The sequence below is a fragment of the Mustela lutreola genome, chromosome 4 (genome assembly GCF_030435805.1).
Source record: "Mustela lutreola isolate mMusLut2 chromosome 4, mMusLut2.pri, whole genome shotgun sequence".
NCBI classification, from domain to species: Eukaryota; Metazoa; Chordata; class Mammalia; order Carnivora; family Mustelidae; genus Mustela; species Mustela lutreola.
This window is the reverse complement of record NC_081293.1, coordinates 22,385,289-22,403,221: the sequence shown is the minus strand read 5'-3', so window position 1 is coordinate 22,403,221 and position 17,933 is coordinate 22,385,289. Positions and strand designations below refer to the sequence as shown.

General features: G+C 43.1%; 1 protein-coding gene across 5 annotated transcripts in view; it reads right to left on the bottom strand.

The window, feature by feature from the left end:
- SORCS1 (sortilin related VPS10 domain containing receptor 1) overlaps positions 1 to 17,933 on the bottom strand; it is a 512,629-nt gene that overhangs the window by 96,007 nt on the left and 398,689 nt on the right. For all 5 annotated transcript variants that reach the window (XM_059173260.1, XM_059173256.1, XM_059173258.1 and 2 more), the window contains exons 9-10: positions 15,639 to 15,818; positions 7,220 to 7,366 (exon numbers count right to left, since the gene is read on the bottom strand). In XM_059173260.1, the coding sequence (XP_059029243.1) occupies positions 7,220 to 7,366; positions 15,639 to 15,818 (327 nt within the window). The remainder of the gene's footprint in view (positions 1 to 7,219; positions 7,367 to 15,638; positions 15,819 to 17,933) is intronic.

Below are 17,933 nucleotides of genomic sequence, written 5' to 3'. Positions count from 1 at the left end.
CCTATCAGGATCTCCCCTTCTCGGATTGACAACAGTTTATTTGACCATGTGCAATCTCCTATTAGCTATGCGAGGTATGTACAGTTTTATCTTCCTAAGAGAGAAACACTACGAATAAAGAGAAAACGTCAAATAACACCCTTGGGAGTCTTCTGTGGAACCTGGCCTAGCATCTAAAAGAGACAGCCAATAGATGCTCGAAGAATCGAACAATGCCTTATACGAGGGACCACCTGAAAGGCCTTTGTTGAACATCTCACTCAGAACAAGACCAGAAGTACATTGGGCCGAGTGGAAACCACATCGTCAAATTAATGTTGAGCATCTCCATGGCATTCCAAAAAGTCCAGAACTCCTAGGGGATTAGCTGGGTCTCATGGGCTTCCTGGAGGGTCCCTTGTGTTGCCCAACAGAGTAGAACACCCACAGCTAAGGGAGCACCCAGTCTGCCATGCTGAGCCAGATACTTGTCACGTACTTCATCACCCAGCAGTCCAGAAGATTCCGAAACTCAGACGCCATCTGACCTGATCAAGGATTATTTGACATAGGGCATCTGCTGTTACAAAGGAAAGAGGGCGATTTCATTCGGCCATCTCGTCCTTGCTCTGTTGTTAGGGCTCTCAGAGTCTCGAGATAAATTAATTTGAGAAGAAAAGACACCAGTTCAGGCCGTAGCAACAACATTAGAAGTGCTCTTTTTGGTGCACTTTTTTTCTCCACTCTCACATTTGCAGTACTGGATTGCCCCCAGCTGGTATGAGGAGAATATTCGTGGCTTTTTTCCCACCTCCTTCCATTTTTTCCATTTTTTTCAAGGAAGTTACATAGTCTACATCAATGCTCAAAGAAAAACAACATTTAGTGATTCATTTTTACTTTTTTTTAAGTTGAACTTTTGTACCTGACCAGTTTGGGAGATCCGTCAGAGTCAAGTCATCAACAATTAATGGAGAGGTTTATTATAATGGCTATCAAGCCCCTGCCAAATCCTGCAGGACACAGGACAAGGTCTCTGATTGTTAGGCACATTTTGCCCAGGCAGGGGACACTTCACTTACCTCTCTTTTCCTGCCTTCTCTCCAACCTTCTCACCCTCTTTTCTCCCTCTACCAACCATGTCATAAATATCTGAGCATCTTTCCAGAGTTCTCTCTAATTCAGTAGAGTCAAAGTACAGTTAGCCCCAAAGGCATCTCTCTACTCCTCTTATCTTTCCACATTAAGAAAATACGGAACTGTACACTGAGACCACCAGAACTTCGTGGCGGATTCCAGAGAATGAAGGGAGCCGCGCAGTACATGTTTGGATATGACCCTTTGTGTCTTTCCTCACACACAGTCACGGGGCTATCACCAGCAACTGGATCCCTTGTCTTTCATCTTTTCAAGATCAGATTTAGAGTTTGAGGATCTGAGGCCAATTAAGAGCTCTATCCCAAGAAAAAACGCTCAAAGGCAAATGCACACAGGGTTCTGTATTCAATTCCAGGGAGTTCACAGACTACTGAAACCCATTGTGGATCTCTAGCTCCCAATGTTTTTTTGTTTTTTGTTTATTATTTTATTTTATTTTATTTTATTTTTCAGTGTTTCAAAATTCATTGTTTATGCACCCCACCCAGTGCTCCATACAATACATGCCCTCCTTAATACCCACCACCAGGCTCACCCCAGCCCCCACCACTCTCCCCTCCAAAACCCTCAGTTTGTTTCTCAGTCCACAGTCTCTGATGGTTTGTCTCCCCCTCCAATTTCCCCCAACTCACTTCTCCTTTCCATCTCCCAATGTGCTCCATGTTATTCTTTATGCTCTGCAAGTAAGTAAAACCATATAACTGACTCTCTCTGCTTGACTTATCTCACTCAGCATAATTTCCTCCAGTCCTGTCCATATCGATACAAAAGTTGGATATTCATTCTTTCTGATGGAGGCTTAGCACTCCATTGTGTGTGTGTGTGTGTGTGTGTACCATATCTTCTTTATCCATTCAGCTCTTGAAGGGCATATACAATGGAATACTATGCAGCCATCAAAAGAAATGAAATCTTGTCATTTGCGATGACGTGGATGGAACTAGTGGGTATTAGGCTTAGCGAAATAAGTCAACCAGAGAAAGACAACTATCATATGATCTCCCTGATATGAGGAAGCAGAGATGCAATGTAGGGGGTTTGAAAGGTAGGAAAAGAATAAATGAAAGAAGATGGAATCGGGAGGGAGACAAACCATAAAAGACTCAATCTTACAAAATAGGCTGAGGGTTGCTGGGGGGATGGGGGTCAGGAGAGGGTGGTGGGTTATGGACATTGGGGAGGGTATGTGCTATGGTGAGTGCTGTGAAATGTGTAAGCCTGGCGATTCACAGACCTGTACCCCGGGGATAAAAATACATTATATGTTTATTAAAAAATTTAAAAAATAATAAAAAAATGAATTAAAAATGGAGCTTCCCTATGAACCTGCAATTATACTACTGGGTATTTATCCTAAAGATACAGTTGTAGTGAGAAGAAGGACCATCTGTACCCCAATGTTCATAGCGGCAATGGCCATAGTTGCCAAACTGTGGAAAGAACCAAAGTCCCAATGTTTTGCCATATTATTTTATTTTTCATTTTAACGTGAAATCCTTTGGCCATTGCTAGTGTCCAACATCTGTCTGTTGGATTTAAATGATGCATTAACTAGCTACTGTCTTCTTGCACTGTGGATGGCCAATGGAGAATTACTAACTGATAGGAGACATGCCCTCCGCCCCCAACTTGAATAAAATCAACTTTAAAAAACTGTTAGATTATTTGAGAATCAATCAGCTTCTCATTCCACTTTCTCTTTTCCCCAACCTCTGTACTAACAGCCTTTAGGTCTTGTCTTCATGGTACTCATATCCCTAGGGCTCCTAATCTGGGTATTACACTGACAAGCCAAATCACACCTTTTATAAATAATAAGGCAGCCGCTGAAGTCCTAAATAGTATCCTCCAAATCCACTCCCTGCACACTCCCGCTCTCTATGATCCTGAGTTGGAACTAGAAATCCTTAGATTTTTAGTAAAGAGTCAATGGCAAAGAAGAGAGAGAGCTGTGGGCCAAGAGGCTGAGTCTGGGTGCACTTTTTTCTCGTGGGGCTCAGGCACTCTCCTGGAGATTCAGTTCCACTCCGTTCCAATACCCCATGCAGAGTCACAGCCTTTGTGCAGGAGTGGGATGTGTGGTCAAGGATTTCCTGGGGAAGCTGGCTGGCTAGCTCCAGCAGAGAACTGTCTGCTGAATGCATAAAGAAGTCACAGCCTCTCTCCACAGAACACTATGCTTTCCCTGGGGACCCGAAGGATTTGTCACAGGCTCAGTTCACATCTCGCCTCTTGGGAGCCCAATCCTGAGGCTTTGGAGGCAGGTGGACCATGACCTGTAATACCCCATCTAACAGTACAATGCATTCTTCAGAGAAAAGAAATCCTAGCTGAGCCCTCTGGGCAATCAGTCTGAAAGTCCTAAAAATACAGCCTCAAATTACTCTGGATGTCTTATTTCTATAGAATGCATTTTACCAGGGACATTCCGTTTGGGGCTGTAATTCTGAACTTGTTCCACATTTGTAACAGCCCTGCTGGAAAATCGCCTTTCTAATCACTAGGCTGTGCTTTCGGTGACACTGTCACTTTCCAAGTACTCACAACCTAAAAGCACTTTTTTTATCTCCTCTCTGCCACCCGCTCCCAAGCCTAAAGGAGGTTTTTAACGGTCCGGGTCTCCTGTAGCTCAAAGATTTTCATTCCTATTTTGTGCCTTTAGCAGATTTTTATAAGTGATTCTGGTCCCTGCCCCACCCGCCCTTTGTCATTTCCTTTTCTCAGCCTGTTTTCTAAAACTCGATTCAAACTAACATCAAACAGGGTTAATGAGGGAGGCAGGCCAAAAGACTCCTAGGTGCCACACATCCAGAGCCCATTAATTCATCCTCACTGGATCTTAATGAGCCTACTGATTTTGCTAACTGTAGGGTCAACCTGAGCCTCTGGGCTTCAGAGAGGGGTATTATGACAGATCCCTCCGTGTGGCTGTCAGTGGCAAGGGAAAGCTTCCACTCAAGCCCAGACGTGAAACTCCAACACCACCTGCCAATGAAGCATCACTTTAGACGAACCATGCCTATCACAACAACACGTGCTGAACATCCGCCACGGGGTTGATCTGTGAGCAGATGCTCTGGAGTGGCCAGGACTGCCATGGTTTCTATACTCGTGCAGCTCCTGGTTTGGCAGGGGGAGGCAGAACAGACAACCCGACCAGCACACGTGCTGATTTCAGAACATGAGAAGGCTCATAGGTAAGCAAGAGTTGGGCCAAGTCCCAGCTTAGGGAAAGCTGAAGAAAGCCTCTGAGATTCAGGTAATCAGGCACGAAGCTGAAAGCCAAGAGAAAGCCACACTACAGAAATGGCATTTTAGGAGAAATAATGGTGAACACAGGGGTCTAAGACATAAAGGAGTGCAGTGAGCTAAAAGTATGGAAAGAAGTGCTGCCCTCTCCCAGCTTATGTAAGCAAGCGGAAGAGAGAACCCAGACGGCAGGAAGGAGAGCAGACAGGAGTTGGGCCCTATGAGACGTCACAGGCCGTGGTAAAGTACTAGAATCTTTTTCTCCCTGGGTTAGAAAGTCATCAGAAACTTCACGTAAAGGAGGGGCATCTGAATTTTTAAAGCTCAAGTTGATCTTATTAAATGAAATGTGAGAAAAGATCAATCTAATCTATAGTAAAGAAAAGCAGATTTGTGATTGTCTAGGGCCAGGGGAGTGGAAACTGAGTGCAAAAGGCACAAAAGAATTTCTGAAGGTGATGAAATGTTCTATCTTGACTGAGGTACTGGTCCCATCGGTGTATCTACACTTGTCAAGATTCATCAAATTATATTCTTAAAATGGGTACTTTTTATGTATGGTTCACCTCAGTAAAACTGGATTACAAAAGAAAAGATCTCATTGGCTGCCGTGTGGAGAAGAGATTGCCAGGTAGAGAAGGGAGGACCAGTTGGGAGCCCGTCACTGCAGAGCATGACAGAAATGATGGTGGCTAGGATTAGGACTGTCCCAGTGGGGATGGGTAAGCAAGCTGACACCGTGTTTATATTTTGGAGGCACTGCGTTAAGACCTCCTCAGTGCCTGGGTGGCTCAGCTGGTTAAATGTCTGCCTTCAGTCCACGTTACGATCTCAGGGTCCTGGGTCCTAAGGTGGGCTCTGTGCTCAGCGGGGAGTCAACTTCTCCATCTCCCTTTTTCTCTCTTCCTGCTCATGCTCTCTCTCTCTATCTCAAATAAATAAATACGATCTTTTTAAAAAAAAAAATGCTTCCTAACACTGGGCTGGAGGCGGAGCAGGAAGCGCTGCTCTAAGTGCTTTGTGTCAGAGGCATTTGTCAGGACCCGTTTGCGATGCCGGAGGGATGACAGACAAAGCCTCTGTAGGTGCTACAGTTAGTTCTCTCTCATGGGCACTGAATCTCCAAAGTGCATGGTAGGATGTAGGACTGCACTGAGGCACTGGGCATCCCAAGCTTCTCTGGCTAAATACCATGATACCCCAACTTGAAAGCACAAAACGAGGAAGGTAGCTCTGTGCTTTTTTTTTTTTTTTTTTTTTAAATGCTACAAAACAGTGCCTTATACAGAGGAGGCATTCAATAACTGCCACATTTCCTTACTTTGTCACCAGCTTTGTGCACTTAGAATAACAACGGGCTTTTCTCCCCCCTGTAAGTTGCCAGTAATAAGGGTGGAAGCTGAGTGGGAGGCTGAATTTTAGACTGCTTCCCTGATGCACACGGACAACTGTGATATTCTTTGCAACTAATAAGGTCAAGCCGTGGCTGCCGGCATCTTCTCGAGTTAGGAGGGTGACCTGCCTACAGCGGTGTGAGATGAGCCCGCAAAGGGACTGTTCAGACTTTATGGGACACAGCAAGTTGAGCGTGGGTAACATCAGAGTCAGAATTGTATGAAGACTGTGAACACTGATGTGTGTGTGTGTGTGTGTGTGTGTGTGTGTGTTTGCATGTGTCTGTGTGTGTATACACAACCAAACCCTTCATACTAAAATGAAGAAGTCTCCCCTCTAGGTTTACATACTGATCTCTCCTTTATTATAAACTGTTTCACAGAAATGAGCACTTAAGTACACTTTTTTGTAATTAATCTCTCCCCACTCCTGCCTTCATTATTTACTCCTGTGTCCAGCACGGGGCACCACCAGAGCTACTATGAGGAGTGAGATGTGGCCCTACAATCTCGTATTTATCATTCTAGTCTCTTCCAAGGTGACTGTAAACTCCTTGAAGTCAAGACTCAACCCCGATCCCCGTCTTGGACATCTTCATGTAATCATATCTATACATATATATATCAACCATGCTGATCTGTCTACTCAGTGTGCAAATGCAGACAACTAAAAGAAATTCATACTTCAGAGGAGGGATCAGTAAACCTTTTTTTTTAAGAGCCAGATAATAAACGCTGTAGGCTTTATATACCATACAGTCCCTGCCGTAAGTACTTTATTCTGCCATAGAGAGCAAAAGCAAGTCAGTCTGTAACTAAACAAGACTGAGTTCTAGTAAAGGTTTATGTAGAAAAACAAGTGGTGGGCCATATTGGCCTGACAGGCCATATAGTTTACCAACCCCAGCTTTACGGAATGAGACTCAAATGAACCAAATATTTACAAAGGGTACCAGTGAGGGTTTAAATCCGTAGTTCTTACCCTAGTTTGAGGTACAAACTCCCCTCAAAATATGACTAAATACCTTTGCTGGAAAACACATCTACAAAAATCTTTAGTTCATCAATTCTACAGCTGAATTGATGCATCATTGGCTATATAACAAGCCATTCATGGGAAAGGAAGGGTGTCTATCCTCACCATACATGGAAACTATCACTTTCCCTAAAACTGTAATTTGAGGTCCTCCACAGACCTTTGGTCACAACTCAGAATCCTTGATGTCAGCAAGGAACCCACTCAGGCCCTCTTATGTCATGGGCCCACACAAAAATCAGCACAGGGACTCTTTTCCACACACCCTGCCTTCCGGCCCAGCCCTGTCCCTTTTTGTTCACCGACTGAACAACGAGCCCTGCAACCATCTTCATCTGCTTGTATATCACCCGCTTCCAGCCCTCCCCTGTGCGGAACATTCTTCTCCAATGTGAAAACTTACCAGTAAGCAGTGCACAGGGTCCCCCCTTAGATCCGTGTCCGGCGCCTGCAGCAAACGCCAGTCTCGGCCTTTGTTGTACGTGATGAAAGTCTTCACTTGGTTGTCAATCTTCTTGTTAGCCAAGAACATTCCCTTTATCCCTGCTACCTGGGAAAAATTGACATGGCTGAAAAGTACATCAATTTGAGATAGGATGTATTTATTTACTTTTAAAAAAAGAAGTGACGGTCAAATTCAGCTAGAAGCACGTGGAGAAAAGAGAGGGTGAGGATGAGGGAAAGGGAAGTAATGCTTAACTATAATGATTCCCTGAACTGTGGCACAGAAGAGCAATACATCTTTGCCCCTAATGGTATGGCGGTGGTAGTCTTATTTTGATGGAAGCTTCTTACTTCCTCTAAAGTAGGTTGGTGGTAGCTCGCAGTCTCCTGGAGTTACAATCTGATGCTTTCAGTTCTGCTGCTCGGTCTATGATACGTAAATATGGTGACTTTAATGTGATGTTAGGCATAGTACCATAGCTTAAAGACTGGATCTCATTTAATCTTTGTAGCAATCCTTTTGGCTAAGTATAACTTATTTGTTTTCACACATGAGGAAACCCAGTCTCATCCAGGTAAAGTGATTTGTCCAAGGTCATGCTGCCGAAGGTCACACAGAGAGTAAGCGGCAGACCTGAAATTTTAACTCAGAACTGATAGCTTCACAGACCGTGCTCTTAACAGCTCTCCAAGTCACTGAGCTGTGTACAGACTGGGTCAATCGGCAAAGTTCAGTTTAAAGCTCAGGATCCAATTGCTATTGTTCCCCCCCTTTTTTGTTCTCTAAAAAGATGGCTCTATTAAGCCGCTGAAATATACTGAACAACAGAGAACAGCTTTTGATAAAATAAAAATAAACACACACACACACACACACACACACACACCCAGAGCTTTTAAACCTAAAGCAGCAGTGGTTTCCCGAAGTTGTGAAGTCATCTCCACCTCCATTGCTATCATGCCTGCTCTCACTATAAATGGTCCTTCTTCATTACTTGGCTCCGACGATATGAATGCCTTCTCTCTTATACACTTGAGGAAAAATACTCAAATTGCGAAGTTGGTAAAGCCACGTGATCACGAATCCTGAGTTGCGCACCATATTTTTCAAGCACCTTCAAGTGTATTCAATGCATTCATACCCACTTTACCCTATTTGGAATTGTGACAACCCAGGAAGACTGAGGGCTGGGGACAGCAGGGTCTGAATATGTGCAGCAGCACAGGTCATCCCATGTGATGCTCACGGGAACCGTGAGATAGAATTACCAGCAGCCGCATTTTGAAGGTAAGGAAAATAGAAACTTGGACTGAGTGGCTTTGTGGAGCTCAGATAGGGAGTAAGTGGACAAGCTAATAAGCATATGTGAACCCACTTATCTCAGGCGCTTTACAGAAGAATATGAAAATCTTTAAGCAGAAGAGGGACAAAATAGCATGAATCCGTGCCATTCACCCAGGACTCTGCACAACGCTTTATACACTGAACCGCTTCTATTCACTACAAACCTGTCTCACAGCTATAGCCCAGATTCTATGGACGAAGAAACCGATGCGTAGACCAAACTTCATTGCTGACGATAACAGAGAGCTGGAGTTCACACTCAAATCCATCTGATTTACAGTGTGCTTTTACAAACACAGCTCTGAATTTCTCAACACGAAGAGGCTGGGTTTCGAGCAACAGAATATGTACATGTTACCTTGGCTTCTGACACAGTCAAGCCTCATTCGTTTGTACCTGCCAATGCGGCATATGGGATAATTTAGAGTTGGGCCAACTTCGTATTCCTTTGGAACGACAAGTTTGTTAAGCAGATAAATACTACTTAGGAAAACAAGCCTCATTTTGGGCAATCGACAGCAAGCAGACAGTTTCTTATGCATTGTTGATCCGCGACAAATGTGGGAGGCATAAATTCCAGGAGCAGGGCAACTTCCCGATGCTGGTGTGTTAATTACCGACAGTTGTCAATTACTCACTCTCCCAGCTCCATAAGGACTGCCCACCAGGGAACCCCATAGTGGTTTTGCATATGTTCCAGAGGCTGTTACATATTTAAATATGACTAAACTGCCAGTTCTTTAAAAATGAAATTTCGTGAATCAGAATTTTCACAAGTCACGCTCCTTTCCTCTCCGTAGCATCCTCCTCCATGAGAAACAATGCTGTCTTAACCGCTCGACACTCGAGGGCACAGTAAGTACAGAGAGAATGAAATGATTACCTATTCCTGTAGTTTCATTGCCCATTTTCCTTCCTGCCCTCGCCCTCTTTTGGCGAGAGTGTCAGAGCAGGGTTCTACGTGTTTAGGAACAGGTTCATTTGATTTGCAGAAGTGGTGACTTTATTGGCCCCCGACTGCTTGGCATTATCAAATGCCACTTGAGTGGAGAGCTATGCTTTGTAATTCATCTTTGGCAGCCTGGCCTTCTGGTTTATCTTGAGGAATAAAACCCTGCCAAAGCAGAGGTAATCCGGGAACAGGGGATGGAGCTGGAGTGGCTCTGCTTATTCTCTTCTTGTGGCCAACGCGCTTAATCTGTGAAAATCACATTTGTCGTGTCTTTTTACTTTTCTTGCCTTCGTCGGCCCTGCCGAGATGGTCACCCTGACGTTTCGGTTTCTGGTACCATTCACTGCTCGTTTTGCTCTAAGCCCGAGTAGTCCATCTTTGTGGGTGTCTTGGTGCCCCTCTAGGCATAAGGCACTTTCCTAAAGCGCTCTTTTGTGAGGTTTCAGCTTCTATTTCTTGGAACCTCTAGCCTCTTACTTTGGATGTCACTTTGGAAATTAAGGAAGCAGTGTCAGTGCCCAGAATATGGATTGTGTGTGTACTTGTGTGTATATGTATGTGCATATGTGTGTATAAGGTCTGGGGTTCCATTCAGGATAGGGAGCACAGGTTTATGTTGCCAGACAACTTCAGTGTTCATAGCATGTGTTTATTTGTGTGGCATGGGTGGCGCTGAGGGTTGGCGCAGGATGGGGAAAAGTACTACCCTCAATGAAGACATGCCTTCCCGTGAACACAGTTTCTGACGAGGACATTCCTGTGGGAATGACACATCACACATCACGGATTCTGTCTTCCTTTGGGGGAAAGACCTGCTACCTTACTTACCTTTCTGAATTCCGCTCAAAAATGCTGAGTGAGTTGAGAAGCTACTTATGTTTCTTTGTGGCTCATAGGGGGAGTGTGATACTGGAAGTCTCAAAGGTAATTAGTTATTATTTCTTATTCTCTGATCTCCTAGGGGCCAAAACGCCATTTTGATTAGGCTTTAAATAAGAACTGCTACAGCTCAAACCTCAGGCCATCACAAAGCCCATCTGCACACTTACTGTGCCGCCGGGTGATAGCGTCAGGGCGCTGCCTTCCTTCTCCTATCTCACTCCGCTGGTTCATACAGGCTATCTCCCACCTCCTTGGATAACACACTGATATGTCTCTACCTGCCCACTTCCTTGGTTTTTTGGATGGCACCTCTAGATGGTTCTCTTCTAGCCCAATCTTCCATTCATAGGCTCCACACAGAGGCTAAACTGAGAAGACCCATGAACAACAGTTACTGCTGGTTTCTGACTCTACTGCCCATTGGGAGATGACCGCTTCCGCCCTCTCGGTCTCAGACTTCAACTACAAATGCAAGGTGTCAAAATCTGAAGAGAATAAAAATTATGAATCAACAAGTGTGGCAAGAAAGAGAACGTATCTGTGACCATCATTGCTTTGCGCTTTGGACATAAGCTGTTTTTCTGCTCAAAAGAGAGGGTTGCAGCCAGGAGAAACATATACTCAGAGGGAGAAAGTCCAGGGGTGACTTTGTAATCAAGGAGCCCGCTCCCCACCAAAATGCCCAAGTTTCTTTTCTTCCCTACTGACTTAACCAGGCAGCACTCCTCTCCTAAGGAGAGAGTAGCCTTAAGTATAATTAGCACATTCTGCGTCCTTTAAGAAATAAGCCCGGGAAGGGAGAGCATTTTTCTTCTCTACCTCCTACGCTGGATTGTACGAGGCACCTTTCCCCAAGAAATCAAGGTCTAAGCGCATCAGCACAACTGTTGAGCTTTCTCTTTCAAAGAGGCGGCACTCGTCCGTGCAGAAGACACAGCATGTGCCAATGAACAAGCATGGCTCGTCGGTATGTCTTCCTCATGCTGCCCATTGTGCTCAGTCATGCACACATTCTGTGCGTCCCAAATTTGCCAGCCAGGTGGCTTCACTCCCAACACGACCCTTTCCACTTGGCTGGGGTGAACTGTCATTGTCCATTAAGCCAAAGCGCTCTTCATCATCATTAATTAATATTCCCTTCCCAGAGGAGGGAGGATATTTTCCAAAGCTGTCAGACCCCCCTCTCATCATCCACACCAGACGAAAACACCAGGAATCACGCGTCTCAGACACATTCATCCTGTCTCCTTTGCTCTGGCGGCCATCAGGCATGCTGTCTTCTGTTTCCTATCCCACGTGATGCCACTGGGGCATTTGTGCTATTCAGGGATGACAGAATTTTAGGACGCTTGTTTCTAGGCGTCTCTTATGGAAACACATCCACCGGACAAAACTGGACAAAACTGGGAGGCACAACGACAGCACTGCCTGAATTTAGCTATAACTGCGGACTCAGGACCTGGGTCAGAAGGAGGTGAAAAGGTCCAGAGCTATCATTTGTGGAGTCTGCTTCTGTTGGCTTTTTCCCAAGACTGTTTTCTTTTGCTTGTCTGCTTTCCTCTACTTCTAGGTAAAGTCTAATACTGCTTATCCTACCCTTCAATGACTTTCATTCTAAGGGTTATGGCTGGGCCACAATCAAATACAAGTGCAAATCCTTCCAGAGACACAAATAGTTTGTTAAAAGTTCTGCATACTCTAGGACTCACATCCTAAGTCTCCCACTTAGCTAGCTTCGTAATCTTGCAAAAATGATAGCATTTTCTGCCTCCATTTACCTATGTTTAAAGTGGAAGTAATAATAGTCGCAGCATCATAAAATTAATATATGGAATGAATTAAATAATTATGGAAGGTTCTTTACACAGTGCCTGGCATATACTGGCACCTGAAATATTATCTGTTGTTATTATGACCTTTCATTGACAAAATCACTATTCAGCATTTTTGCTCTGTGTCCAACTTTCCCGCCATGACTCTTCTGAGTGTGGTTCATGGTGGTCAACTGACACTGAAGGAGAATTCTGGTATTTTAATGATTAAACTATGCAAGATGGTCACCCAACATTCTGTCCCCAATATTTCCCTATGTCATCACATGCATACATGTATCTCTAGGGCAGAGAGAGCCACATTTATTATAAGTTTCCAATGTGTGTATGTGAACAAAATTATTGAATTTAAGAGAAATGTGCTTCCTTCTGCATTTCCCACACAGACTCATCAACAGTACATATCCTTGACACGCAGACTCAAACTGTTACACATTATCAGTTTGCCTTTGCTAAAATACCTTAAAGAACACACAAGAATGGCAGGTCATTGACATGGAGAAACATACAAGCAAAAAACTCACACCATCCTCCTCAGTCACCCCCAAATGTGAGCAGCCGTGCACTCCATATAGTCTATCTTTGTCACCCCTACTTCATATGTCGCTCATCTCTGCTCCTTATTAATTCATTTATGGATTTTCTTACTTTTCATTTATCTCTAAGCACTCATTGTTCATCGCAATTCTACTGGGAAATTCATGCTGGATGGTTTTCAGCTTCCTGCTAGCCAGAACAATCAGATTTAAGGAACATTTGCGCCAGGTTCCATGTCAGCCAATATTCTTTCTATCTAGGTAATCAGCAGATACGGCACCACCGTTCTGATCACATCAATTTCAATTCAAGTTGCTGCGAACTGTCAGGCTAATAAAACCAAAGACTCTTCCTCCCGGGCCCCAGGATGCAGAACACCTTTACATAATGCAGTCACACCACTGCTCACAGTGATGATAATAAGAGTCAGCAGTTTCCCTACGGACAGGCAACCATGAGAGAGACACAAAAGGGAAACACAAGGATTAACCAAGAAATGATCTGTCATGTCCAGAAGTCACCGTTTCCTCTTCTCGTTGCATACCTTTTAGCAATATCTGGATTCAGAAAACACTTCATGAAAACGGGTGTAAATAACTGAACACTGCAAACTCGTTCCTGTCCAAATCTGTCATCTTTTCCGTCATCAAGGGACCAATTAGAATGGTCTCTGTTTTGGCAGAAAACACAATTTATCCCAGAAAAAAAAAAAAAAAAAAGTCTTCCACAATGCTCGAAAAGAGGGAGAAGTTAAACAGAAATGAAAAAATGCAACCCAAAAATGAGAAAATGTTTTTGGGAGAACAAGGACAAAGTCAAGGCCAGGGAAGCAAACTGGGTGACTGATCTGAGGCAGCTGCTTTGACTTCTTATCAGACTCTTGAAGCTAGATATTTCCATGGCAAGTGCTGGAATCAGCCATGAAAATGCATGGCATTTCAACAAAACACACTTACAATTTAAATGTTTGCATGACATTTACAAATAAGGAAAGAAATGTGGCAATTTATACTTGTTTATAGGAAGATGACTGGTTGGTGTTAAGCAACATCCTATGGCCGTGCTAAGAGCAATATGGGAAGAAACAAGGATCCGAAAGTGTTGGATATTTAAACAACGTGGGCAGATTTTAAGAGTGGTAAGAACAGAACATCGTATTGGGGCTTAATCTCATTGGAATATAATATTAGTTATGCTATCTATAATTTGTTGAGCATTGATAGATTTTTTGCACTGTTCATAGTATATACAGTAAGAAGATTAATTTAGTAATCCCCAGAAATTCTATCAAGTAGGTACCATGTATATAGCTCCATATTTTAAATAAGAAAACTGAGGCTTGGAAGTTCTTGGCTTTTCCTCTAGAATTCATACATGTGGTGTAGCTAGGATTTAAATCCAGGCAGCCTGGCTCCAAAATGTATACTTTAAATCACAATTTTATCCAACATGAATTTGAAACTAAATCACCAGAATATGTAAATGTTTTCCAGAATACATGTTCCGTTGGAGGCTGAGATATATGATACTACTATATTTATCTGGAACATAAGCAGGAAAAGAGTGGAAAAACCTTGTGAATGTGTAAATAAGTCTGCAGTGCGTTTTTCCAAATATATACACACTATGTCTCATGCTGGTTTGGGCTCTGAATGGGGTATATAAGTTCATTAATATGGCTCTATACATACAGAGAAATTTAGATACTAGAAGAAAATCCCGAAGAGCTCTTAAAGGAGAAAGGGGGTAGACAATATTAAAAGGAATTACAATGATAGGTTTTAATTTGTTAAATGAAATTGGTTTTTTTTCTTTGATATACTGGATATCATTCTCTTGCTTCTCATTATACAAACAAATCTCTTGACTCCATGAACTTGTACTCTATCAAAAGACAGCATCATTATGACTATATATATATTTGAATTGGGTTCAGAATTTCTTTTTTGTTGTTGTTGTTTCAGATAGGATACAGGTAAATGAGTACTTCCCAAATTCTGAATACATTTCGCAACAGCTCATTATAACCCATTATAAATCCTCATGGTGCAAAAGTAGACTGACAAGTGGTTAAAATCCATCCCCAAATAGCAGCATGCTTTCTACCTAGCCATGCTTTCAACATCATTCAAGTGTTGTTATTTATTATGAAAGCTAAATGACTGAACGTATAGGATTTTCTTTTGTGCCCTAATCATTTTGAGAAACAAGGGGCCAGAGTTGTTTTAGGGAAATGAGGTAAACGCTTTTTTTTTTTTTTTTTTTTTTTTTTTTTTGTCTCTGCCTCCCCCCTTCCCATTTAGGAGAGAAAGACTTATCTATCACTTTGTCTCACTCACAGGTCCTTGAGGAGATGGCAAATCGTGGAAGTTACCAGGTCAGAAAGATATTCAGGTCCAATGGCAGTACCTTCTAGTTCAACGCAAAGATACCCCCTCGTTAGTTCATCAGAGAGAAGAGGAGGATGCCCACTGCCCCTCTGCTCAAACTCCGACATCCTGTTTGCCCTTCAAGATTATTTTCAAATTTCATATTAGGATCATTCTTGTTCAAACCTTTCAACTGTTTGACTGCTTCCCCAGACACTCTCTCCAGGGCCCCTGAGACTTCATGGACTGTGGACTTCACCAAGACAGGATTCCTAGAGAGGCGTTGGGTGGAATGCAGATTAACCAGTCAAAATGTTCTACAAATCCTCCCCTCTCCCAAACGAAATGAGGCCATGTAAGGAACTAGGAATTAAAATGATGGAGGCCACAGCCAACCGTGGGCCCTCACCCACTGGCCAGGCACTGCCGTGGCTCAGGACTACACATGCCTTGTGACATACCTCATAGAGGTCGATCATGATGTTGCCCTCTGGACCCCTGCTGCTCTGAACGTTCTCCAAGGCCAATGTAAAATAGACCCCCCGGGTGTCCGAGATATAGAGATTGTAGGTGTCATTCTGGTTCCATTCTTGAACCGCTGCAAACACTTGATTCTCATCCGTGCTGATGACATGCATGTCCTGAAGAAAGACACAGAGAAGTAAGAAGGATGAAGACGCTTCTAGTGAACATGGCATGTGTCCAAAGAGAGCGAAATCCCATGAAGGATACCAGAATAGGCTCTTAGGCGCTGTCATGGAAGATAAAAATTTTCCCTTTGTATATTTGTGAAGTAGTCATTAATTAGGCAAATGTTAACCATTTCCTTTGTCATCTGTGGGGTTAGGCAGGAAGGTCATGAGAAAATAGGGCAGAGAGATGCTTGGTAGCTTGCTTATAATTTAATCACCTCATTAGATAATTGAAGAAGATTTTCTCAAATATGCATATCTTTGGAGAATCAATCATCCTGATATACTTGCCAGGCACAAACATGGTATATGTTCAGAAGGCATATGTGGGCCAAATATGAGGGAAGGTTCGAGAGACAGAGAGAAAATAGACAAGCCCTGCTTCTCTGAGCATGGTCCATGGGCCGCCAGTGTTGGCATCACCTGTGAGCTTGTCAGATACACAGAATCTCAGGCCTCACTTACTGAATCAAAAATCTGTATTTAAATAAAATCTGAGCGGTTCATATGCACATTAAAGTTTGACAAACACTCCCTAAGGCTCAGCAACTCCCAGAAGTCGCCGTGGAAAACAGTCACCTGAGAACCCCAAAGCACTCATCTTCATGTCAATGACTGTTCAAGGACTCAGCAATTTATCTAAACCCTTAACTCTGAGAAATTCAGCAGGAAACCTTAAGCGTGAGAGGAAAGAAGTAGCCTGTTTTCAGACTCTGGTAGTCCTGGAAGAAAAAAAACAAAGGCAAAGGTAATGTGGAGGCAGGGAGCAGATGTCCCTGGGGTGGGAATTCCAAATCTTTCTTCCCCATTCAGAACTCCAGAGAAGTGGATGTTCAGGGGAGGTTGGCACAGACCAGGGCTTGCTGTCTTCTGTGCATAAGCTCTTGGCAGCTGTCTACTGCCTTGAGTAAAGGCAGTAGCTTTCAAAAGTGGTGTAACTTTCAAAAACTAAAAATGAAAACAAAACAAAAAAACAGAATTACAAATAAGCAAAAAGACTGAAGAACAGTATGGAAAGATTCTTGGCCTTGTGTTGCTTACTACTGAGATCTTCCCAGATGGATCTTCCTCCATCCTTGAAAAACTTCCAGAGAACTTCCAGTCTTCTCTGGTAAGAATTTCAGTGCTAGAGAGTTCTACCTAACTCCTAATCTAAATTTCTCCTTGGAATATATGCCCATGTTCTTTCAACCAAATGATTAGCAATTCAGCTTGGACCCTCTCTAAACATATAGGGATGAGTCTCTCCTTCCTTTACCATGACCACAGTGAACTCTGATGATCCCAGAAGGAAGAAGACTTTACCCACAGAGTTTCATCTTTCTCACCCCTACTTGGGTCTCACATGTCATATTCTAGAGTTTGGTAATATTTTTATATAAAAAATACAGAGTGGGAGGCCAAAAATGAATCCCACTACTTCAATGTGGATCAATTCAACGTGGATCAATAATGCAAACCTAAGTTTGGTATGCAAGTTGGCCATTGCTTATACCAGCCAAATGTCTATTTCCATTTCTTCTGATAACTGGGGTTGATGTTCTTTGAAAAACACCCTTATCACTCTCAGACAAATTTCCTCCCTGTACTTAGTCTTTGTTACTTTCTCTTACCCTTAGCACCAGAAAAGACCTTGTTGGCCTACCATTCAGAATACTCAATGTCCCCAACCACAGTGGTTAGATCAGTGATGGGTAGACAACACAAAGTCAATAAGACACAATTCTAGAATGACACTGGGATTATCAGAAATTTAAAAAAAAAAAAAAAAAAAAAAAAAGTCTCGATCTGATGGAGGCATATCTTGGAGGGAAGGTAAGGGATGAACCCAGTCCTGAAGAAAATAGGCTCAAAAGGGAAGAGAGAGAGACCACATTGTGTGAAAGTCTCTGAGTCTTTGACTGGGGATAACTAAGAAGCCTTCTCTATCTGTAAACCTTTCAGTTAGAGAGGATCTACTCTAGCAGAGAGTAGAACAAAATGGTTAAAAGAATGGGCTTTGAAATAAAACTACTTGAGTTCAGATCCTCCCTCTGTAACTTAGCTGTGTAAACCAAACTCTGT